Source organism: Myxine glutinosa, chromosome 9 (genome assembly GCF_964187855.1).
Source record: "Myxine glutinosa chromosome 9, kmMyxGlut1.1, whole genome shotgun sequence".
Lineage (NCBI taxonomy): Eukaryota > Metazoa > Chordata > Myxini > Myxiniformes > Myxinidae > Myxine > Myxine glutinosa.
In genome coordinates, this window is record NC_136269.1 from 102,004,177 (window position 1) to 102,028,495 (window position 24,319).

The 24,319-nt window shown below is 49.2% G+C and overlaps 1 protein-coding gene across 2 annotated transcripts in view; it reads left to right on the forward strand.

Moving 5' to 3' along the window:
• The window catches only part of ITFG1 (integrin alpha FG-GAP repeat containing 1), a 220,484-nt gene that overhangs the window by 172,759 nt on the left and 23,406 nt on the right, over positions 1-24,319 (forward strand). For both annotated transcript variants that reach the window (XM_068128708.2, XM_068128709.2), the window contains exon 17: positions 1,683-1,800. In XM_068128708.2, the coding sequence (XP_067984809.2) occupies positions 1,683-1,800 (118 nt within the window). The remainder of the gene's footprint in view (positions 1-1,682; positions 1,801-24,319) is intronic.

Below are 24,319 nucleotides of genomic sequence, written 5' to 3' on the forward strand. Positions count from 1 at the left end.
CACATGTCCATTATTGCATCTGTGGGAGTTTTTGTTTTTCTGGCTTCTACTTTTTTTTCTTTTTCTTTTTGTTCTCTCCTTCCTTTTGAAAATCATAATCACAAACATTCCTTCATGGGGAAGGAGGTACCTCGGTCAAACACACAGAACTATTTTATAAATCATTATCTATCTTCTATCTATCTATTTATATATATAAATATATAAATATAGATATTGGCCAGGCTGGGCCCATTTCACAATTAAAAGGTGAGCTGAATATTATAGTAGTCAATCTTCTACGGCCGCGAGTAAAAGGTGAATTATGGTAGTAAATTCATTCAAAAAGAACTAAAGATGTCGGGACGGGCCCCGGGAAGGTTATAGGCTAGGTGGCGAGGCCGGTCGAGGCCGCCTCGGCCGGGCTGGGCCAATTTCGCAATTAAAAGCTGAGCTGAATTATAGTAGTCAATCTTCTACGGCCGTGAGTAAAAGCTGAATTATAGTAGTAAATTCATTCAAAAAGAACTAAAAATGTCGGGACGGGCCCCGGGAAGGTTATAGGCTAGGTGGCGGCGAGGCCGGTCGAGGCCGCATCGGCCGGGCTGGGCCCATTTCGCAATTAAAAGCTGAGCTGAATTATAGTAGTAAGTTCATTCAAAAAGAACCCGGGCAACGCCGGGTGCTTTCGGCTAGTTATTTTATAAATCAAAGCCTGCCTTCCTGTTTTAAGGGGTCAAAGGTGAAAGACTAAAAATTACACATTTTGCCTTGCTTCTCCCTTATATTTGAGTCGATAGAGATTAGATTTAGAACAAATGTACTGTAACAACTCCCCTATGGGATTGCCCAGAGATATCTCGGATTGGAGTCAGTTTCAGGATTATACAGGGTCAAAGGTCAAAAATTGGTGCAAAATTTAGGTTTTTGGTTTGCCATGCCGATGCATTTCAACCAATTCAGACAAGTATTGGCAAAATAATACCTTGCAAAGGCCTCTGCAGATTTAAGTGGACAGACTTTAGTTGCTTGTTTTTCTTTCCAATCCACAGGCAGTCAAATGTCAAAATTGGATGTGAAATTAATGTTTCTGGCCTGTCAAGCATTTCTATTTCAACCAATCCAGACATGGTCTTACATACGAGATATCTTCTAACAGACCCTACAGATGAATTCAGGTAAACATTGGTCTGGTTCGATTTTACATCCAAGGTAAAGGTTCAAAATTAAGGTTTTTGGCATTAAATTCCATCCTGACCTTTCTTTTTTTAACCAATGTGAATAATTGCACAAGCATTCCTTACCACTACAGAAAAAGCAGGCAGTTATTGTTCAGGCATCTTTCTTTCAATTTCATGGGGATAAAAGGTGAAAAATTGTCATGAAATTGAGAGTTTACCTCACTGCAGCCCCTTACCTTAAAACTAAAGCAGGTAAAAGCATTGGTCAAATGTCTTTTCATTGTCTTTTTTCATTTCGCAGGGGTCAAACTCGGTTGGAGGAATGGGTAGTGGGGGTAGTGTGGTGGAGATGTATCGGTGTTGCTTTTTTTCCCCCATCTTGTCTACATTCCAAAATCTTTTTCTCAACCTTCTTTTCCCATTTCCCAATGACCTCCTATATATTCCTCCTATATATTCCTCCTATATATTCCAGCGTTTCTGAGATATTGTCTCTTGTCTTCCCCACACACCCCAAACCAGATGGATTACCAAGCTGTACCTGACACCAAGTCGAGGGGTGCTGCTAACAGCAATTGCCCTGCTCAGTGTGTGCCTTTTACTGCTCATCATTATCGGTGCATTGCACTGGCATGAAAAGGTTTGAAAACAATGGGGTTGGGGGAAGTATGGGAAATGGGGAGTAAGAATCAGAACACATATTGATGTGTAGTAATTGTGAGTGGTCAGAGGACAGAATGGATTGGTGGATTATGTTTTGATGATGAAACAAAATTAATCCTGGTGTATAAAAGGTCAATTGGGCACTTAAGTTGTGCTAAATGCTTATACGTTTTATTTTTCCCAATGGATGACGTACGTTTTATTTTGAATCGATGGATGACATCAGAAACATGAGCATCTTTTGAGGGGTGTAGCTCTTGCTCTTGGCAGCAGTTAAATACTGCACCTTGTTAGGACTCACTTTCTGTCTTTTGGGATGAGATGTGGGGCTCTCAGGACTCATGTTTGGCCTCCACGTTACACAAATTGCTGGTAAAAGCTTTCCAGACCTAAAATTTTCTGCTTTATTAAGTAGGGAAGAGTGCCAACCCTCTAATAGTACCCCCACTCTAACGATAATAGTGTTAATCCGTGAGTATCTTTATATCTCGTGGTTTGGGTGTGCACAATTTGATTTTTCTCTGCTGATGCGACATGATTGAAAAATAGGTGGTTCATTTGTAAATTACTCGATGTAAAATAAATCGTTAACAATAAAACTGATATTAATGTTTTTTAAATTTTTATTCGGTTCTTAAGATATCCAGGGAATGGTCATTGTGCCATCCTGCCTGTGCCATATCCTTGTCCCAGCATGTCCACCTACTTGTTGGTATTGCTAAATTATACAGCGGCATGCATGCAACTGCCAATGTAACAACTGCCGAGAACAAATTGGATTGACAAGGTTCACCATGTGTGATGAGACTTCTTTCAGCTCAGCGGTGGTTTTCAACTCGGAACAAAGACTGATATAATATATGATGCCGTGAAATGCTGGAATGGTCCGGCCAAGATGGTTCTTCAGAAGTGCAATTAAATCTCCCAGATGGTCGTGTAAGCAGCACCGTGTGTGAGTGGTGTAAAATCCGTGTTTATCCAAGTTCAGTTCAAATTTTTTAATTTCCCAAAAATAATGTAAGGATGGAAGGAAGCCTTTCTTAAACCCAATAGAGAGAGAATAACTTGACAAAAACATACAAATAGTTATGCATAGCTGTGCTGCCAATGGATATTTTGAGAACCCCACAAAATTGTGATTATGTAGACCTAGAGGATGTTGTTTTTGAAAAATACAATTAAATAAAATGGCCTTGCTATGATGAGATGACAATAAGTGAAGCAGCTAGTAACTATCAAGACTTCCAAGCAGTCATGCCATGAGTTGAAAGAAGGAACAAAAGACACCTTGAAATTTTTGAAACTGGCATAATTTTCTGATTCATATGTACCATACTCTATTATAGAGCGTCGATGCTGCCAAAGCAGTTTCTTGGCAAGAGTTATCTTGGGTGGTTTGCCATTGTCTTCACAGCAGTGGTTAGGGCAGGGATTTGGAATTTGGTTCAGGGTGCCCGCCTACTCTTCACGAAGGGCACCGTGACATCTTTAACGTCCGCCAACTAATGCTGGCAGACGGGATGCCCATTTTAACGTCCATCCGAGGGATGACACACACATTGATGAATCACCCTGCCTGTGAAACATTGGATGACAGTTTATAGCTGGGTCGTGATTCAAACCCAGGCTTGACAGTTTTGAGACGAGTGTGCGTACCTCAGTGCCATCCTGCCAGCTGCTGGCAGAATTAGAAAACGATAAAAAGCTGTTATTTCTTGTTTCAATTGGTATTTGTGTATTTTTTTTTGCTGTGGACACCATCTTTGTAGTTATGGAAAGATTCACACGACAAGGCCATAATTGTTGGTTCACGAGTTATCAAGTGAACACTATATTCGTCATGTGTGTGCGTCTGTCTGTGTCTGTGTGTGTGTCTGTGTGTCTGTGTGTCCGCAGCATAACTACCCGATGATATCATCCGATCTTGATGAAACTTGGGTGGGAGGTTGATATCATGATATAGTTGTGCCCTGTCTCGAGTGGGCGTATTGCGCCCATTGTGGGCGGAGCCACGCCCAAAAAAGATGTCTTTTTAGGGGGTAATCGAGTTCAAGCTACATCTTCTCCGAGGGGGTTGGTGGAATCTGACAGTGGTTTCGATATTTGGTTAGGCCAATGTCATGTGTCTAGCCCCACGGAGCTCGATTTTTCATTTTTTTTTTCATTATTATTATTATTATTATTATTATTTATTATTATTATTATTATTTTTTTTTCATTTCATTTTTCACCGAATTTTCGGTATTGTGTAGCTAACTAACCTCATAACTGATTATACATTATTTTCTATCTCGTGTCAAGGTCAGTAACCTTCGTTTTGACATTTCCAGGCCTGGCCTGTCCGGGCCTGTTTCAGTTATAGTCCGTCCTTTGTCATTGAATACCGCTCGCTCGTGAACCATCGTCGTCTCCTGACTTGTTCAAATCAAATTCGCTGTAGAATGAAGAACTAGTCTTGCTGGTGATTATTGTCGAGGTAACACAACCATCGGATCATTATTGCCGATATCGTATATCGGTTCTCTCCATCAAATTCCATCAACTTAATGTTGTAAAGCAGTCAGTTTTGATTGGTCCATGCCAGCCACTTTATTTCAGAGCTACTTCTCCTTTGCAAACTTGAAGTGCTCCAGTCCATTGATGATGTGAGGTTTCTGAATGATTGGTTCAGCGGTCCTGAAAAAGATCTCTGAATTTATTTGTGAAATATAGTAAATCCAAGATGACCTTCACGCCTCTGGACCGATCAGCTTGATTGGAGGATTTTCACTGGATCTCAGGACTTGTAGCAATCATGTGAGGACGGCCCAGGCTCGACAGCTCAGAAATGAGTTTACGTACGTCGAGGCTATCCTGCCAGCCCGTGCGCTTATAATAGACTCTTTTATATTCCTTCCTAGCTTATCTTTTCTGCTGTGATTACATGGATTCCTACCTTGTGGCAGGTAATGCTTTCATTTTTAATACTGGCCTCGCATATCTCTACGCCACAGACTTTTCATCACCATAATTCGTTCAGTTTAGCAGAAATACTTCTACCTTAGCATCTTCATTAACTCCATCGTGGTGCTTCTCAAATGCGTATTCTGTTTAATCCTCCAAGTTAACAACAGTTGCTTGTTTTGTACTCCAAACAATTAAATAGCCAGCATGTTGTGGTTGAGTGGAGATTTAATGGCATATAACCATTGTTTAATCATTTATCCTGTGACAGATTTGATTTTAAGTGCAACCGACAGGGCAATAACCTTATTGACACCATCGACTTGTTTTATGCATCCACCGAAGTCACCAAAGGCATTATGTTTTCAAGTTGTCTGTCCGTCCATCCGTCAGTGCTTCCGTCCATCCGTGATGGGTTTTTGTTACCACAATCACTTAACGGCTGAAGGGATCCAAATCAAGCTTGGTACAAGTATGTATTGTGATGTTGAAGGAGCTGGGGCTCCCACGTCGATCGGAAGAATGGACGCGACAAAAAGCTGGAATTCATCCGAGTTGCTTTAATCAAACCAAACACTCAGGCACTCTGAAAAGCCCGTTTATCGGGCAGCAATATATATCTATATTATCCCGGAGCGTTTGCCCAGGAAAGGCGAGAGGGGGCGTGGCCCAGCGTCCTGGCTGCGGCCTGGCAAGTTGAGGGCGAGCCTGCCTGGGCATGCCCGGGCATGCCCGGGCGTCCCGACCGAGGCCTGGCAAGTTGAGCGTGGGCCTGCCCGGGCGTCCTGGACGAGCCCGGCATGGTGATCGCTCCGCGTCCTTGATAGGTGCAAGGCGATTGTGAAAACCCAGCGGTAGCCGCTACACACGTCCCCCCAGAATCGACTTGCACCGGCAGGGTCAATTTGAGGGGGGTCCTGATGACCCGGCCGAAGCGACCCCTGGCGGGTCGTGGGAGGGGGTCCGGTGTGGTGGTGGGCGGTCGAGTGGGGGGCACCGTGGACGGGGGGCGGCCTCGCCGTGGCGGAAGGGCCACCCGTGGTGGGTGGTCGACGTCCACGTGCGCCGGCTTGAGGCGGTCCACCGCAATCCGGTCCGACCTGCCGCCGATGTCGATGACGAACGACTTGTCGTCCCGTCGCAGCACCCGGAAGGGCCCGTCGTACGGCGGCCGGAGTGGACCCTGATGTGCGTCGTGACGCACAAAAACATACTCCGCTGTGCGAAGTGCTGGGGGGACGTAGGACTGGGGGTCACCGTGGTGGGATGTTGGCACTGGGGCAAACCGTCGGGCGGCCTCCTGGAGGTCCGAGCGCTGGTGAGCTGCGGACCAGGGACTGGTAGCGTCGGGCACGAATTCGCCCGGGACGCGTAGCGCCTGGCCATAGACAAGCTCGGCGGTGGATGCCTGGAGGTCCTCCTTGGGGGCCGTGCGGAGGCCCAAAAGGACCCACGGCAGCCGGTCGGCCCAACCGCCGTCTTGAAGGCCGGCCATGAGCGCGGCCTTCATGGAGCGGTGGAATCGCTCGCACAACCCGTTTGCTTGGGGGTGGTAGGCCGTAGTACGGTGGAGCTTGACCCCCAGGTTGCGGGCGACCGCGCCCCACAGCTCGGAGGTGAACTGTGGTCCGCGGTCTGACGAGATGTCCGCCGGTGCGCCGAAGCGGGCGACCCAGGTGGCGATGAAAGCCTGCGCCACGTCGGCGGTGGTGGTGGAGACGAGGGGAACGGCCTCCGGCCACCTGGTGGTCCTGTCCACCATGGTGAGCAGGTGTGTGAACCCCCGTGACGGGGGGAGGGGGCCCACCAGATCCACGTTGACGTGGTCGAAACGTCGTTCGGGCACGGTGAAAGGTGCCAGCGGGGCCTGGGTGTGTTGGTGGACCTTGGCCCGTTGGCAGGCCGTGCAGGTGCTGGTCCAATCGCGGACGTCCCGACGAAGGCCGTGCCAGACGAATCGCGCCGACACCAGCTTCTGGGAAGCTTTCCGGCCCGGGTGGGAAAGGCCGTGGAGGGAGGCGAAGATGCGGCGTTGCCAGGTGAAGGGCACGATGGGGCGAGGCTGGCCTTGGGAGACGTCGCAGAGCAGGACAGTGTCCGCGAAGGGGATGTCGGCCAGGCGGAGGCCCGTGTCCGCCGCCCGGAGGGCTTGCACCGTGGTGTCGGTGGTTTGGTCCGCCGCCATAAGCGCAAAGTCCACGCCAAGGTGGACCGCGTTCGCGCTGGCCCGGGAAAGACAGTCAGCCACGGCGTTGTTTTTGCCGGCGACGTGCCGGATGTCCGTGGTAAACTCCGACACGGCGGAGAGGTGGCGCTGTTGGCGGGCCGACCACGGCTCCGTGACCCTGGCCATGGCGTAAACCAACGGCTTGTGGTCGACGAACGCCGTGAAAGGTCGGCCCTCCAGGAGGTGGCGGAAATGGCGGACGGCCAGGTGTAGACCGAGGAGCTCCCGGTCAAACGTGCTGTATTTGAGCTCGTTCGGCCGGAGCTGCCGGCTGAAAAAAGCGAGTGGCTGCCAAACCCCGTTCACCCATTGCTCATGTACGGCGCCCACCGCGTAGTCGGAGGCATCCGTGGTGAGGGCGATGGGAGCGTTGAGCACCGGGTGAGCGAGCAGTGTTGCGTCGGCGAGGGCCCGCTTTGAGCTTTGGAAGGCCGCATCCATTGCTGCGGACCAGGCGATGTCGTGCTTGGCCGGCTTGCCCCGGAGGGCTTCGTAGAGGGGCCGCATGAGTTGAGCAGCGCGGGGCACGAAGCGGTGATAAAAATTCACCATTCCCAGGAATTCCTGCAGGGCCTTTATGGAGCGGGGACGCGGAAACGTGGTGATAGCCTCGACCTTGGTTGGCAGCGGCACGGCCCCGTTCTTGGTGATGTGGTGGCCCAAAAATTCAACGGCCGTCCTGCCGAAGTGGCATTTGGCCAGGTTGACGATGAGGCCGTGCTCGCTGAGGCGCCCGAACAGTGTTCGGAGGTGGAGGAGGTGCTCGGCCCGGGACGTGCTGGCGACGAGGATGTCGTCCAGGTAAACGAAGAGGAACGGCAGGTCACGCAGCACGCCGTCCATCAAGCGCTGGAACGCCTGAGCCGTGTTCATGAGGCCAAACGGCATTCGCAGGAATTCGAATAAGCCGAACGGCGTGATGACGGCCGTTTTTGGGACGTCGGCCGCCCTGACAGGTACCTGGTGATATCCCCGTATTAAATCGATCTTTGAAAAAATGACCCGTCCTGCCAAACGGGCGGAGAAGTTTTGGATGTGCGGGATCGGATACCTGTCGGGGGTGGTAGCGTCGTTAAGGCGGCGGTAGTCGCCACATGGGCGCCAGCCGCCCCCTGGTTTTGGGATGATGTGTAGTGGCGAAGCCCACGCGCTATCGGAGCGCCGCACGATGCCAAGGTCTTCCAAAGCGTCGAACTCGGCTTTGGCCACGGCGAGCTTGGCTGGGTCGAGGCGGCGGGCTCTGGCGTAGACCGGCGGGCCCGTGGTTGGTATGTGGTGCTCGATCCCATGTCGTACTGTGACGGCCGAAAACGTCGGCCACGTGAGGGCCGGGAACTCCGTGAGCAGGCGAGCAAACTCGTTCGCCGCCGGGAGGGCGCATGCCAGCTCGGTCGGAGCGGAGCTGCTCAATGTGCATGCCAGGGAGCTGAAGGTCTCGGCGTTGATAAGGCGACGCCGTTGGACGTCCACCAGCAGTCCGTGTGCGCAGAGGAAGTCGGCGCCTAGCAGAGCCATGGGCACGCTTGCGGTTACAAAAGTCCAATTAAAGCGTTGGCCACCGAAGCAGAGGGTGACGTTGCACGGGCCGAAGGTGCGGATGGCCGATCCATTGGCCGCAACCAAGGAGGGGCCGCAAACCGCGGACTGCCTGTCCTGATCGGAGGTGGGTATGACGCTCAGTTGGGCGCCGGTGTCACACAGGAAGCGCCGTCCGGATGCTTTGTCCGTGATGAAAAGTAAGTTGCCCGTGTGGCCGGCGCTCATGGCTGGTAATGAACGCCGGCCCGGCCGTTTCCCGGCTTGCCGAAGGTGCACGGGGGTCGGCATGTCCGGGCCTTCTGTCTGAACCTGGCATGATAATAACACCACGCCTGGTCAGGTGGAGGCTCCGGTCGTCGTGCTGGAGGTGGTCGGCGCAGCGTAGCGGCCGCCAATTGCTTCGGCAGTTCGGTCGTTGACCGTGCCGGGTGCTCGGGTGCCATGGGCGTTGCTTCGGACGGCGGTGGGCTCCAGGTCGCTGCTCCAATGCGTTGGCCTGCCGCGGAGATCTTGTCGGCTTCCCTGGCGAGGGCGCGGGGATCCGTGATCGTCGTGCTTGCCAGGGCGAGGCGTACCGAGCTAGGCAGCTGACGGAGGAACAGCTCCCGGAACAGGAATGCCGGAGAGTGCTCGCCGACCAGCGAAAGCATGTAGTCCATTCGCTCGGACGGGCGCGTGTCGCCGAGCTCGGGCAGGTCGAGCAGGCGCTGTGCGCGTTCCGCTGATGAGAGGGCGAAAGCGTCGAGGAGGAGCTTTTTAATCGCGTCGTATTTGTCAGCGGCTGGCGGGCGCTCGAGGAGGCTCAGGGCACGGGCCGCGGTGGCTGAGCCGAGTGCTGCTACCACATGGTGGAAGCGGGTGTCGTCGGCCGTGATGCTTCGCAGGGCGAACAGGGAGTCCGCCTGGGCGAACCAAACCGCCGCGTGAGCCTCCCAGAAGGTAGGCAGTTTGAGGGCAACTGCCGTGTCCATGTCGGGTCACCAATGTAGGAGCTATGCTCCAACGTAAATCGAAAGAATTGACGCGACAAAAAGCTGGAATTCGTCCGAGTTTCTTTATTGTGTCAAATCAACTCGGGTACTCTGAAAAGCCTGTTTATTGGGCAGCAATATATATACACATTATCCCGGAGCGTTTGCCCGGGAAAGGCGAGAGGGGGCGTGCCCGGGTGCCCCGGACGAGGCCTGGCAAGTCGAGAGCGGGCATGCCCGGGCGTCCTGGGCGAGCCCGGCATGGTGATCGCTCCGCGTCCTCGGTAGGTGCAAGGCGATTGTGTATACCCAGCGGTAGCCGCTACAATATAATATAACAAATATCATGAAACATTTACATTTTGTAGTCCATTGTATCAATTAAATAAAAATAAATGCAAAATTTTGTTGTAGCCTGGTGTTGGCTTAGCGGTTAGGGTGCCGGCTTGGGATCCTAGGATCCTGGGTTCGAATCCCAGTCGATCGCTGAATTAACACCAGGGGGGTTGACTCAGCCTGTCATCCTTCCAAGGTCGGCAAATTGAGTACCAGCTTGCTGGGATGAATGATCCTGGTGTGTACCCCGGTTTAGAATAGGTACACCGTATCCCTGCGCATCGAAGAGGCGACGAAGGGTTGGCGTCAGGAAGGGCATCCGGCCATAAAAACATTGCCTCAAACAGGGAACCATGATTGTCATGGGGCCCGCAAGGTAACCCCCGCTCTAGCAGGGAAAATGGCCTTAAAACGATCATTCATTTACATTTTGTAGTCCATTGTATAATTTAAATAAACATAAATGCAAAGTTCGCATGTAGAAAAAGTAAGTACACCCTTGGCTCTAATAGGTGGTATTTCCCTTTGGCAGAAACAACCTCAAGTAGGCATTTCTTATAACTGTCTACCTGTCTCTGACATCGACTGGGAAAAATGTCTGCCCACTCCTCCATGCAGAATTATTTCAGCTGTGCGATGTTTGAGGGGTTTCTTGAATGCACAGCTCGTTTCAAATCCCCCCACAACATCTCGATGGGATTTAGATCCGGGCTTTGACTTGGCCATTCGAGAACCCTCCATTTCTTTCTTTTCAGCCATTCCTTGGTGGATTTACTGGTATGTTTCGGGTCATTGTCATGTTCAAAGGTCCACCTTCGGTTGAGCTTCAACTTTCCGACAGATGGCCTCACATTATCCTCAAGCACCCTCTGGTACAATGAAGAATTCATAGTGGATTCTATTATGGTGAGCTGCCCAGGCCCTGATGCAGCAAAGCTGCCCCAAACCATAATATTTCCACCACGCTGCTTTACAGTTGGTATCAGGTTCTTGTGGTCAAATGCTGTCTTTGGTTTTCGTCAAACATGTCTTCTGGTACTGTGGCCAAATAGCTGTACCTTTGACTCATCTGTCCAGAGCACATTGTTCCAGAAGTGCTGGTCTTTGCCGAGGTGTTCATTGGCAAACTTTAGTCTTGCCCTGATGTTCTTTCTGGACAGCAAAGGTTTCCTCCTGGCACACCTCCCATGTAGATCAAATTTATGCAGCCTCTTTCTAATGGTAGACTCGTGCACTTTGAAAACAACAGTGGCAAGAGCTACCTGTAGGTCCCGTGATGACATTCTGGGGTTCTTAGAGACTTCTTTCAGCATCTTGCGGTCTGCTCTCGGGCTGAACTTGCTGGGGCGGCCTGGCCTGAACAAGTTGGCAGTTGTTTGGAATCTTCTCCACTTGTAGATGATCTTCCCGACAGTCGAATGATTGATTTCAAATTGTTTGGAGATCTTTTTAAATCCCTTCCCAGACTTGTAGGCATCTATAACCTTCTTTCTGAAGGCCTCAGAGAGCTCTTTTGATCTTAGCATGGTGACGCCGCACACTTCAACAACAAAGAGCAAACGAAACTAAATGTCTGAGGTTTAAATAAGACAGGTTCCTCCAAGATCCTCTCTGACGATGTTCTAATCATTTGCACCTGAGCTGGTGCACCTGATTCTAATTTTAGGTATTTGAACTAGTGATAAATGTAGGGGTGTACTTACTTTTTCCACATGCGAAATTTGCATTTATGTTTATTTAAATTATACATTGGACTACAAAATGTAAATGTTTCATGATATTTGTTATATTATATCACCTTTATCTATCAATATTGTTGAAATGAAGATCAAATAGCTGTATGTGAAATATGTTGAAAAAGTCAAAACTTTACATGGGGTGTACTTACTTTTTCATGTGAATGTATGTTTAATCCACTTTATAATAGCCGTAGGTGATTCTGTTGGACGTCTGTCCGGGGGTGTGGCTTAGTCCGTTTGCAGAGTAGCTCCACCCATTCTTGGAGAGGCTTCATGTAAACAAATATCCACCATTTTATTCCCTCGAATGGCTTTGAGGCCTGTTTAGTTAGGCCCATGCTGTCTTTCTCTCTCACACAGGTTTATTTCAATTCTAATTCGATATATCATTTCATTTTTAACAATCGCTAACATAGTGTTAGACTCGGTTGAAAAAAAAAAACGGGAAGAGAATCCCAAGAAAGTTTCCGTTTATAGAACGAAATGAATTCTCAAAGGCCTGTAAACTAAAGCCCATTCATTGAGAGTCACCCTCACGATTTTATCGAATTCACCATCTGATTTAATTTTTATCGATGGTTTTAGACTCGGTGTCAGAAATAATTGAGAACATTCACGCACACACGGGAAATTGCCGAGATATATTTATAAAAATCGCGCCACGAAGATACACGAAAATACACCGCCTAAAATAACATTCGGGGAAAATGTCGACATATATTAAAAATTCGCTTTTTCTTTTCCGTTAACATTTATTACTTTTACCTTTTATGAGATTCGGCACAAAAACGACATGTATATCTTCGTTCTTTCTTATTTCATTCAACATTATTATCCGGAAGTAAAATATGTTTCAGGAAATTACCGAGAGATATTTCTTCGTTTTTATTTCATTAGTTACTAGCAGAAGTTGGATGTCAATGAAAGCTAGTCTGTTGGGAGCCGTTGGTGAGGTATGTGGATGGACAAAAGGACCACCAAGGCACTCGGAAACATGGTGGTGGGATGTTGAAGTTGGAAAGAGGATTGACGAGAAGAGGAAGAAGTTCAAGGAGTGGCAGAAGGCAAAGGGTACGGGAGCAGAAACAGCAGAGCATGAAAGTTATAAGGCAGCCAGGAAGGCTGCAAAGAAAGAGGTCGCAAAGGCGCAGGAGGCATGGAGGAAAATGTTCGGAGAACGCTTGGATTCGGAAGAGGTTCAGAAAGCAGAATTCAGGATTGCAAAGCACATAGCGAAAGAGAGGTGTGATGTGATGGGGGTGAGTTGCTTGAAGGATGAAGTGGGACAAATCGTTGTCGACCCAGATGGAATTAAAGGAAGATGGAAAAGATATATGGAAATGCTGTTGAATACAGAGAATGAATGGGATGGCAACATAGAGAGTAACCCAGTTTTAGGACCGGCAGAGAAGATAACTGCGAAGGAAGTTGAGGAAGCGATAAAAGCAATGAAGAGTGGAAAAGCGGGAGGGCCGATGGGAGTTGTGGGAGATATGTTGAAGGCAGCAGGAAGTTGGGGTGTGAAGAGAATGACAGAGATCTGTAATCTGGTGGTGAAAGAAGGCCGCATTCCAGTGGATTGGGAACTGAGTACCCTCGTCCCTCTATATAAGGGGAAAGGTGACCCTCTGGAGTGTGGCTCGTACCGAGCGATAAAGTTATTGGAGCATGGAATGAAGGTATTGGAAAGGGTGTTGGAGAGGAGGATAAGGAAGAAAGTGAAGATCGATGGAATGCAGTTTGGATTTATGCCAGGAAGAGGAACGACAGATGCGCTTTTCATTGTGAGGCAGTTGCAGGAGAAGTACATGGATAAGAGGAAGAAGTTGTTTCTTGGGTTTGTTGATCTGGAGAAAGCATTCGATAGGGTTCCACGCAAAGTATTCACATGGGCATTGAGGAAGTTAGGAGTGGAGGAATGGTTGATCAGAGTAGTGATGGCAATGTGCAAAAGAGCGTGCACAGCTGTAAGGACGAAGGACGGGAACAGTGGTGAGTTTGAGGTGAAGGTGGGAGTGCATCAGGGGTCGGTACTAAGTCCACTACTATTTGTAGCTGTGATGGAGGTGCTGGCTCAGAACGTAAAGGAGGGTTTACCGTGGGAGTTGTTGGATGCAGATGATCTGGTGTTGATTGCGGAAAGTATGGATGGACTGAATGAAAAGATGAACAAGTGGAAGGAATGTATGGAGACAAAAGGTTTGAAGGTGAATACCGGAAAGACGAAGGTGATGGCAAGTGGTAAAGCATGTGGTGAGGTGGAAAGAACTGGGAAGTGGCCCTGTGCTGTGTGCAGGAAGGGTGTCGGAGTGAACTCCATTCAATGTACAATGTGCGCTGAGTGGGTTCATCAAAAATGTAGTGGTCTGAGAGGGTCATTTACCAGTGTGGCAGCTACATTCAAATGTCAGGTGTGCACAGAGGGAGCTGCAGATGGAGGAAATGTTGAGTTGGATCTTGGAGACGGCATGAAGCTGGAAGGTGTGAAAACATTTTGCTACCTCGGAGACATGCTGAATGGAGAAGGTGGATCAGACTCGGCAACGGTTGCTCGAGTGAGATGTGCATGGAAGAAGTTTCGGGAACTGAGTGGCGTGCTGATAAGGAGGAGAGTGTCGCTGAAGCTGAAGGGAAAGGTGAATGCTGCATGTGTGAGAAGTGTTATGATTTATGGGAGCGAGACATGGGTAATGAACGTAGAGCAGCATCGAAGGCTGGAAAGGGTGGAAATGCGAATGGTTCGATGGATGTGCGGAGTATCGTTGAGAGAGAGGAAGACAAATGATGAATTGCGAAAGATGATGGGAATATTGCCTGTGATTGATGCTGTGAAGAGGAACAGGTTGAGATGGTTTGGTCATGAGTTGAGGAAGGATGAAAGTGACTGGTTGAGAAGAGTGATGGAAGTTAATGTAGAAGGAAGTAGAGGACGGGGAAGACCGAGAAAGACTTGGCTAAAGATGGTGGAAGAAGAAATGCGGGCATGGGGGTTAACAAGGAGAGATGCAGAAAATAGGGCAAAATGGAGAAGATTGTCATGAGGACCGCAAGGCTAACCCCCGCTCTAGCAGGGAAAATGGCCTTAAAATGCATGTTGTTGTAGTTACTAGCAGAAGTACCCAGCGTTGCCGGGCGGGGGAGGGGGGAAGGGCACGTACACTTTAAACATGTATATACATGTGGGATGTGGGATATATACATGTGGAACGTGTGTGTGTGTGTGTGTGTGTGTGTGTGTGTGTGTGTGTGTGTGCGTGTGCGTGCTTGCGTGCGTGCATGCGCGCGCGGGCATATACGGACTTGGCATTTAATATGGAATATTTTTTTTGTGGGGGTGAACTTACTTTTCAAGATGACTTAGAACCAAAAGTTCATTGGAATTATGTTGAAATTATTCTAGATTTTGTTAATGTGACCTTTAAAAGAAACAAAAACCACATTTGACATTTCGAAGCAAATAAATTGATCCTTGAAAGTGATGTAAACTGATATCGAACTCAATTCACGGACAGTACTGTGCTAAACTTCTGTGCGTTTTCCAGAAGTATATTCTCTTTATTTTGCACATTAGCGAAAAAATTTTTTTAACAAAAACAAAAGTTAAATTACGACTGGGATTACGGACAGTAAAATTACAGTTCAGTACTTCGTGTAACCCCCACGAGCATTCAGGAGAGCACGTACACGTTGAGGCATGCTGTTCACGAGATTTGCCAAGGTTTGGACAGGAATCGCTTGCCATGCAGTTACAATGGCCTGCTGCAATTCATGCACAGAGGCAGGCTGCTGGTCCAAGTTGTCGATTTGACGCGTTAATTCTGCCCACAAGTTCTCTATCGGATTCATATCCGGGGACATGGCAGGCCACTCCATATGCTCCACACCACGGTCAGCAAGAAAGTGTTGGATCATGCGAGCACAATGAGGCCGTGCATTGTCATCTTGGAAGACAAAGTTTCCTCGAAAGGCTGCATGAACAAATGGAAGCAATGTTTCTTCCAGAATGGCCCTGTGCTTGAACTGGTTCAGGTTTCCATTCAGAACAACCAGGTCAGTATTGCCCCCTGCATGAAAAGCAGCCCAAACGGTCACCCCACCACCTCCAGCTTGGACTCTTGGCACTATACAATCTTCGTTATAGGCTTCATGCACTTGTCTGCGCACTCGGACGTGGCCATATTGACGATAGACCAGAAATCTAGACTTGTCACTGAAGATCACGTGATTCCAGTGTCCTGGCTGCCATTGTCGGTGCTCTCTGGCCCACTGCAATCGGCGCTGGCGGTGTTGTCTGGTCAGATGTGGCTTTCTCAGGGGATGCCTGGCATGATAGCCTGCTTGAACCACTCGTTGGTTGACGAGCCTTCTGGATACAGGCACATTTGTCAGTTGCTGCCACTCAGCCCTAAGCCGATTAGCTGACTTGGTACGGCCATTGCGGACTAACCGGTGCAGCTGGCGATCATCCCTCCTTGTGGTTCTGCGTGGACGTCCTGGCCTCGGTATTGGAGTAGGGACACCCCTCTGAGCATTTCGTTTCAGGATCTTTGACACCTGACCTTGAGTGATGCCATACTGCCGAGCAATAGCACGCTGTTTCATGCCAGAATTTCGTAAAGCCACCACTAAATGACAAACAGCATTGTCGAGTTGACGGGCCATCTCGAGGGGAAGCAGCAATAACTTTTGTAGACGTGCAGCAGTTGTTTTCCACTAATACAGAACGCAACAACCCTTATATACCCGATTGTGAAGCCAATCGTCAAATGTACCTCTCCGTACATTTTGCCACGCCACCTGTGATATAATCCTGTTGTTGACTTCTTGCTGCGACAGACAGTCAGTGACATGGTTCTTTTAACAAATATATCGCCAAAGTGTAAAAGAAACTCACCAGATTGATATACCGAGTTCAGAAAGTAAACCCAAGTCAAGAAAGAAAAAATATTCCTTATTAAATGCCAGTGTGTGTGTGTGTGTGTGTGTGTGTGTGTGTGTGTGTGTGTGTGTGTGTGTGTGTGTGTGTGTGTGTGTGTGTGTGTGTGTGTGTGTGTGTGTGTGTGTGTGTGTATGTATGTGTGTATATATATATATATATATATATATATATATATATATATATATATATATATACGTATATATATATATATATATATATATATATATATATATATATATATATATATATATATATATATATATATATATATATATATGTGTGTGTGTGCATATGTGTGTTTGTGTGTGCATGTTTGTCGATGTACATTTGTCTGTACGTGTGTGTGTGCGTGTATGTGTGTGTGTTTTTGTGCATGTGTATATATATGTGTGTCTTTATGTGTATATGTGTGTGTGTGTATATATATGTCTGTGTGTGTGTATGTATGTGTATATATATATATATATATATATATATATATATATATATATATATATATATATATATATATATATATATATATATATATATATATATATATATATTGTTGCTAATCGCGGTTAGGATGTTATAGACCGAGCGGTGGTTTAAAACCGCGACCTAACAAAACTCACCCGATTCCACCCGAACGTTGGTTGTATCGCACCCTAGCTGCTCAATGAGGGAAAAGACAAAAGCGACGCAATGCAAGAGGAAAACGGAGACAAAAAAAAGGTTTGAAATACTACTACATTTATTCCTACTATTTACACACAAGCAAAAAGACAGATGTCACGTTTATTTACAAGCACAAGACGCAGGTGACACAGTGCAAATTTAGCTTACCTACAGACTTAACTTATATCCCAGGACAGAACAAACAGAACGCTGACTCACGCGGGGAATGCCAGGGATGGCAGAAGGTGGATGGCTGGCGGGAGAGGAAAGGTCCAAGGGGGGGTCTTGCAGCTCAATCGTGCGTTTGGCAGCCGCCGTTCCTTTTTGTTGGCCCTGCTCCAAACCGCCGTTCAGGCCCCCTTTGGCGGTTGCCGGGTGTCGCTGCTGCGGCGGCCTCCGTCCGCTGCGTTCCCAGGACTTGTCTCACTGGTCTGGTCCCTCAACCCTCAACCCTCAACTCTTTCTTGCTTCTCTCACTTCTCACCACCGACTCCTCTCTCTGGCAACCGACTGTGACCAACTCCTTGCAACCAACTCCTCCTCTCTTCACAACCCTTCTTTTTCCAACCCAGAGTGCATCTCTCTTTCTTCTTCTCTCGCTCCACTTCCGGTTGCGCCCTTTTATAGCGCCCCCAGCGATCACGCCCCCGGCGCTTTGGACACGCCCATCGGGGCGCTCACCTCGGCCCTGGCTGGTCGCACGACCCTCGGGCTCCGCCCCGGACGACGACGGTCGGGCGCGCCCCTCCCCTCCTCTGACGAGGTGGAGACACGCCTTTCTTCCCTGACTCGAGCCTCGTGGTCAATGGCGGTTATTGGAGGGGAGGTGATTGGGAATCGAGGGCTCAGCAATGACGAGAGGGGATGTAATATGGCAATCGAGGGTCGGCAATCACGAAAGGGGGATGTGAAGGAAATGGGGATTTTTGGGGATGGGAATGGAAGGGGATCTATTCTCTTTCACTGGTGCAATGGAGTACTTCAATTAATGGGAGACACAGCCTTATCCTAAAACACAGAATAAGATATAACTGTCAAAAGAAAAGATATATCGTGTCCTGCATGTATGTTTTTATGGACTAACTACGGGAACGCCCTTTGACCTTTATACAACCACAACGGAGGGAGGAGGGGTGATATTTTACAACATTTTACCACCACAACAAAATAAAAAAAAACATTCTCATATTCACAACACTGCACCCTCCTCCCCTTAGGCACGTCCCGGGCCTATTACTTTTACCTTAGTGTGGCATGTAGGTGTAGTTCCCTCTACTTTTAACCTGACCCTGAGTGCGACTGGTTTTAAAACATAAATAAATGTGTCCCGCTGCTCCATTGCACCCTGCCTAACAGACTTACGCCCACAGTTAACCGAATTGCGGAATGGTTTTCAAACTATACACTGACGGTGGGGAGCATTATTTACACTGACGCTAATTTTATTTACAAAACTAACCCAGGACCTGTAATTGTTCTTTCTGGGGGGAGGACAGTCTGCTCTGCATCAATGCACCATTAAAGCACCCAAAAACGCACCAATACACACCCAAGCACCAATCGGTGCAGTCACCATTGTTCAATGAATAAAATAAAACCAACAAACCCAACCCTGCAGGTGTCTCTTGCTCTTCGGCTCCCTCTGCTGGTTATTATTATTTCTTCCAGTTGTTGTCATTTTCATTTGCTTTGCTTACTGGCGGCCTATTTGCAATAAAGCTTGCCCAAACGTGTCCATTTTATTTATCTTTATTTATGGCCCACAGGGCCGACTACGTGTGGTTCACCTGTGGGGCATCGGTGCCCTGTGGCCAAGGTCCGCCAGCAAGATTTCGGGCCCTCATGGCCGGTTCCAGCAGAGGGGCCATGCCCCAACCCATGGGGTCCATAAGTGGTGCTCGGCCACTGACATGTGGTCCATAATGTGGTGCATCGATGCAGACAGCTGGTTCTGGGAATTTCGGGCGCACAATGGCCGACCCACGCACGCTCCCCTCGGCGCCCAACGGCGCTCAGGTCCTCATGTGGGAGACAAAAGGGGGGACAAGACAGATGAGCGAGGGGTAAGGTCTCAAGGGTACACATCAAAAAGGCAATGCAAGGCGAAATGCGTACGGAGGGCGAAGTGAGAAAGCTCGTCCCTACCGTACGTCACCCCCCTGTTACCTAGCCCACCCTTGCCCTTACCCCATATGTACAAAACCTACACATTACCAATTCGTCACTACTGTCACGTCTTCCCCATATTTCCCCTATATCAAATTCGTCACCACAATCCCTCTACTTCAAAAATTTGCCATCATCAATTCATCATCAATCCTCATAAGGAGGCAGAGATGGAACATCAAAGCACAATGTCACACCCACGTCATGATGCGTCTCACATTCCAAACATTTGCACAATAAAAAAAATAATCAAAACATGGCATGGTGCGGAGTACCTGTCACCTCAGGTGAGTGGGTGCAGATGGTGCGAGGAGATCCTTCATCCTAACTATCCTCTAAATGACTTTAACACACTTTACACTACCCGGGGTCTTTCTCCGGCCAAACCATTGGCCCTCTTACACTATGGGTTCTAAAAACCAATTCCCATTGGCCAAACTGTGGTGCTTTTCAATTTGGGGTCTCACTCCCCCGATTCATCTCCCGGTGCCCTCGCACAATTTCTGGGCCGCGACGTGTAGCTCTCCCAACAGGTCTACCCACCTGCACACCTCCACCACTGTAGTTGCCACCCGAGCTTACCTAGCTCCTCACCCTAACCTATCTAACTGGGGGCAGCCCCTCTCCTGGCTCTGTCACCCCATGGTGCCCTCTGGCACTGGGCTACCCGGGTCCGTCCTCCGGATCCTCGGGCCCCATCCACAACAACTACTACCGGCTCCCAGAGCCCACCTGCGGCCTCACCTGGCCGACATCCTTACAGTGGTGGAGTGCCCAAACCAACTACACACACTAACAGGCTACACGCCCAGCCATTTCCACAACACTAATGCACCCATCCAAACATCATTCTGTCACCCGCACCACAGATGCCAATATCCAACCACAATTTACCTGTACCCTCTACCTAACACTTACACTACCCGCCCCGGGTATCCGTGATGGGGGTCCACTCTTCCCCCATTCACACCTTCGCACCATCCACTCCACTCCACAATTTCCACCATTCTCACTCCACGACCATCCATTCCAATCCTCCAGACTATTTATTCCATACACCTGTCTTTCATTCACCTGTCGTTGCACACCTGTGCAATCTCACCTGGTGCCACCTGCACCCTCCTCCTCTTTCTGGACCAGTTGGTCAACGCAACACACATCACCATCACTCACTCATACACTGCTCCACACACCTGTTCAGTTGCACACCTGTGCAATCACACCTGTTCAATCCTCACACACACGGCATCATCTCAGCTGACTACTCCCCTCTGAAACTTGCGCTTCCCAGTCGTCCCTTTAAACTATTGCGCTCCCACGTCATTATAATCCACACTAATCTACCTGCGTCCCCACTACAGGTATCAGTCACTAACTAAACTTAACGTTACCTAATGTCAATCTCTTCTAGATCCGTACAATATAACCTAACCCACCCGGGCTAGTTTTCACTGCCATACACCCCATAATCTAGTGCTCCTTTGCCCCCACATGTGAGGGATGATGGATTTGCCATCCCACCACATTGGGGAGGTCCTACTATCAATTTCGCACACCTAAATCCAACCAACCAAAAATTTTCCATTTACTGCCAATTCTATTCACTTTTCTAAATTTTGTATCAAATCACTACTATCACTATCACCATCACCCGTCTACTTATTAGGTCCTCTCGGTGCGCCAATTCACATCTACAGCCCGGCTTCGTACAGCCGAGCAATGAACGCGGGTCGTTTTGTGCCAGCGGCTGGATACGTCCCGCATTCGTGGCAGGGATGGGGGCTTACCCGGGCCGAGATCCCACGCACCACCTCGGCGTGGAGCCATCCAATGTCCCGATCTCGACCTGCCGGCACGTCTCAATAGAAAGTGGTCGCCATGACGACCCTTCCTATCGGGCGGCCCGCTCCGTCTAGTGGAGCCCGGACGCGGCCGTCCCAAGCGAGGCACAGCGTGGATCGCGCACGGCGGTTCTTTCGAAACCGCCGTGGTTCGGATCCCCGCTGGTTCTCGCGGCACGCGAAGCCCGGCACGCACCGAGGGCCCGAGTCGGCTATAAGTCGTTCTAACCTTTAACCCGGTTATCGTCGACGCCTCACCTGGATGCTTACAAGCATACGCTACCCCTTTCGTGCTCATACATGCAGCCGTTTCCATGCTCTTGGTCGTACCTTCTCTAACACACCTCGGTACACTCATTCCGCTCACCGACTTGGTCACACACCTGACCACCGAACACCTTGGCACACATTCGTTGGTATCACACCTCACCAATACACCTCTTCGCGCGCCCTCCTCGGTCACCTCCTCTGTGACAATCACAGGTGTGCCCTCATTCGCACACCCAACCACGTGCCTCACTACCAACTCAAATGTGCCTTCCCACACACGCTCTACCATTCCAGGTGTGCATCCTTCCATCCCAGGTGTACATCCTCGCTCACCTGTCACAACCAACTCACGCTCCGTGCCACTCGTACTACTCTCACCCTTACTCTTGACAGCGCACTCTTTCCTCCTGCACCTGTCCGTCACACACCTCTCTCGCGCATCCTCCCGCGCACACTTCTTCGTTACTTCCTCCGTAACACTCACCACAGGCATGCATTCTCCCTTACTCTTGACAGCATGCGCTTTCCCCATGCACCCGTCCGTTACACACCTTTCTCGCGCATCCTCCCGCGCACACTTTTTCGTTACTTCCTCCGTAACACTCACCACAGGCATGCATTCTCCCTTACTCTTGACAGCATGCTCACTCCTCGGCGTGCACTTTTTTCTCACACACCCCATGGTCGGACATTCTCGCACACCTCTTTTTTTCGCACACCAGACCTGTCGCACACTTCACCAACGGCCTCTCACGAACACCCGGATCCAAACCAATCCCCAAGCCGACTGAAGCTTTCCTCACATCATGTACATTGCCACTTACCTTGGCACCTCGTCCCCGCACCTCCTTTGCCACCTGCAAACTTTTTATTTGGTTAGTGAGCATCACATCATGATTTGAACACAGACCTTGTACATATTCCATGACTTCCTCCTTTATCTCCCTCTTAGTTTCTGTCCGTCCCTTCTTAATTTCACTCACCTCTTCTCCCACTTCCTCTAGTTTTTGTTTAACCTCTTTTATTTCTCGGTGCGTCCCCTCAAGTTCGTCCTCTAAGGCTACCGTGACCGTCTCTATGTGCATCCTCACCTGCCGGTCCTTTGTCTCCATTATCTCTGTCACCTCCTCCACCCTCATTGTCAGTTCCTCCCGTACCATCTGACATTGCCTCTGCGTCGCTATTAATTCGTTTTTAATTTCTTTTTGTGTTGCCTTTAACCCTCCTAGTACCGCAGTGTTCTTTTGAACCTGCTCCACTAACTTAGTTTGTCCCTCTGTCAGCTGCTCCACCTCCTCCGTCAGATCTTCTATTCCCCCTTGTAACTTAGCCGTATTATTCCTCACTTCTTTCTCTATACGCTTTTCGCCTCGCTTTACCTCCTCGCGTAGCCCCGAGACCTCCTCACTCACCCCTCGTCGTATTTCCTCCATCTGGTTCCCCATCTGTTCGATTTCCCGGGCGGATTGTTCCCCTATTTCCCGCAATTTGTCCTCCATCCTATTTTCTAACCCCATTAACCCATTTTTCACCCCTTCTATCCCATTGTCTAACCCCTCAAATTTCTTGTCTAACTCCTTAAAATTATTGTCTAACCCCTCAACGGTACCCCTTGCTTCGTCCCTCATTACCCCCATTTGGCCCCCCATCCTATCCATTTTTGCATTCAGTTGGGTCAAGAATAATCTGAGGTCAAACCCGGTTTGCCCAGCGTCCCCAGCCGCCACCGCGGGCTCGCCCTCCGCGGCGCCGCTATTTTGGGACCCTTCAACCACGTGAGCGAGCGCGCCATTTTGCGCGCCTGATATTCCCGCAACCACATTGCCATTTTCCTCCTCCCTTTCTTCCCCGAAGTCCTGGGTTACTTCTAACCCCTCTATCTCTCCCACCGGCATCCCGTCGCCTTGAACAGCCATGGCGCGATTTCAAAATTCGGGCTTTTCCTTTAAAACAAAACAAATTTCGGTATTTTATAATTTTGAGCGCGTGAAGCGCGCTCCGGGTCGATCTCACTCCCCGACACCAATTGTTGCCGTACTAACACAATTGGTGTCCAAAATTTGGGCTAAATAAATTTAGTCCCAGGTTCGAATCCCACCTCCTGACTACCAATTGTTGCTGATCGCGGTTAGGATGTTATAGACCGAGCGGTGGTTTAAAACCGCGACCTAACAAAACTCACCCGATTCCACCCGAACGTTGGTTGTATCGCACCCTAGCTGCTCAATGAGGGAAAAGACAAAAGCGACGCAATGCAAGAGGAAAACGGAGACAAAAAAAAGGTTTGAAATACTACTACATTTATTCCTACTATTTACACACAAGCAAAAAGACAGATGTCACGTTTATTTACAAGCACAAGACGCAGGTGACACAGTGCAAATTTAGCTTACCTACAAACTTAACTTATATCCCAGGACAGAACAAACAGAACGCTGACTCACGCGGGGAATGCCAGGGATGGCAGAAGGTGGATGGCTGGCGGGAGAGGAAAGGTCCAAGGGGGGGTCTTGCAGCTCAATCGTGCGTTTGGCAGCCGCCGTTCCTTTTTGTTGGCCCTGCTCCAAACCGCCGTTCAGGCCCCCTTTGGCGGTTGCCGGGTGTCGCTGCTGCGGCGGCCTCCGTCCGCTGCGTTCCCAGGACTTGTCTCACTGGTCTGGTCCCTCAACCCTCAACCCTCAACTCTTTCTTGCTTCTCTCACTTCTCACCATCTCTCATCTCTTCTCATCTCTCATCTCTCACTTCACTCCTCTCTCTGGCAACCGACTGTGACCAACTCCTTGCAACCAACTCCTCCTCTCTTCACAACCCTTCTTTTTCCAACCCAGAGTGCATCTCTCTTTCTTCTTCTCTCGCTCCACTTCCGG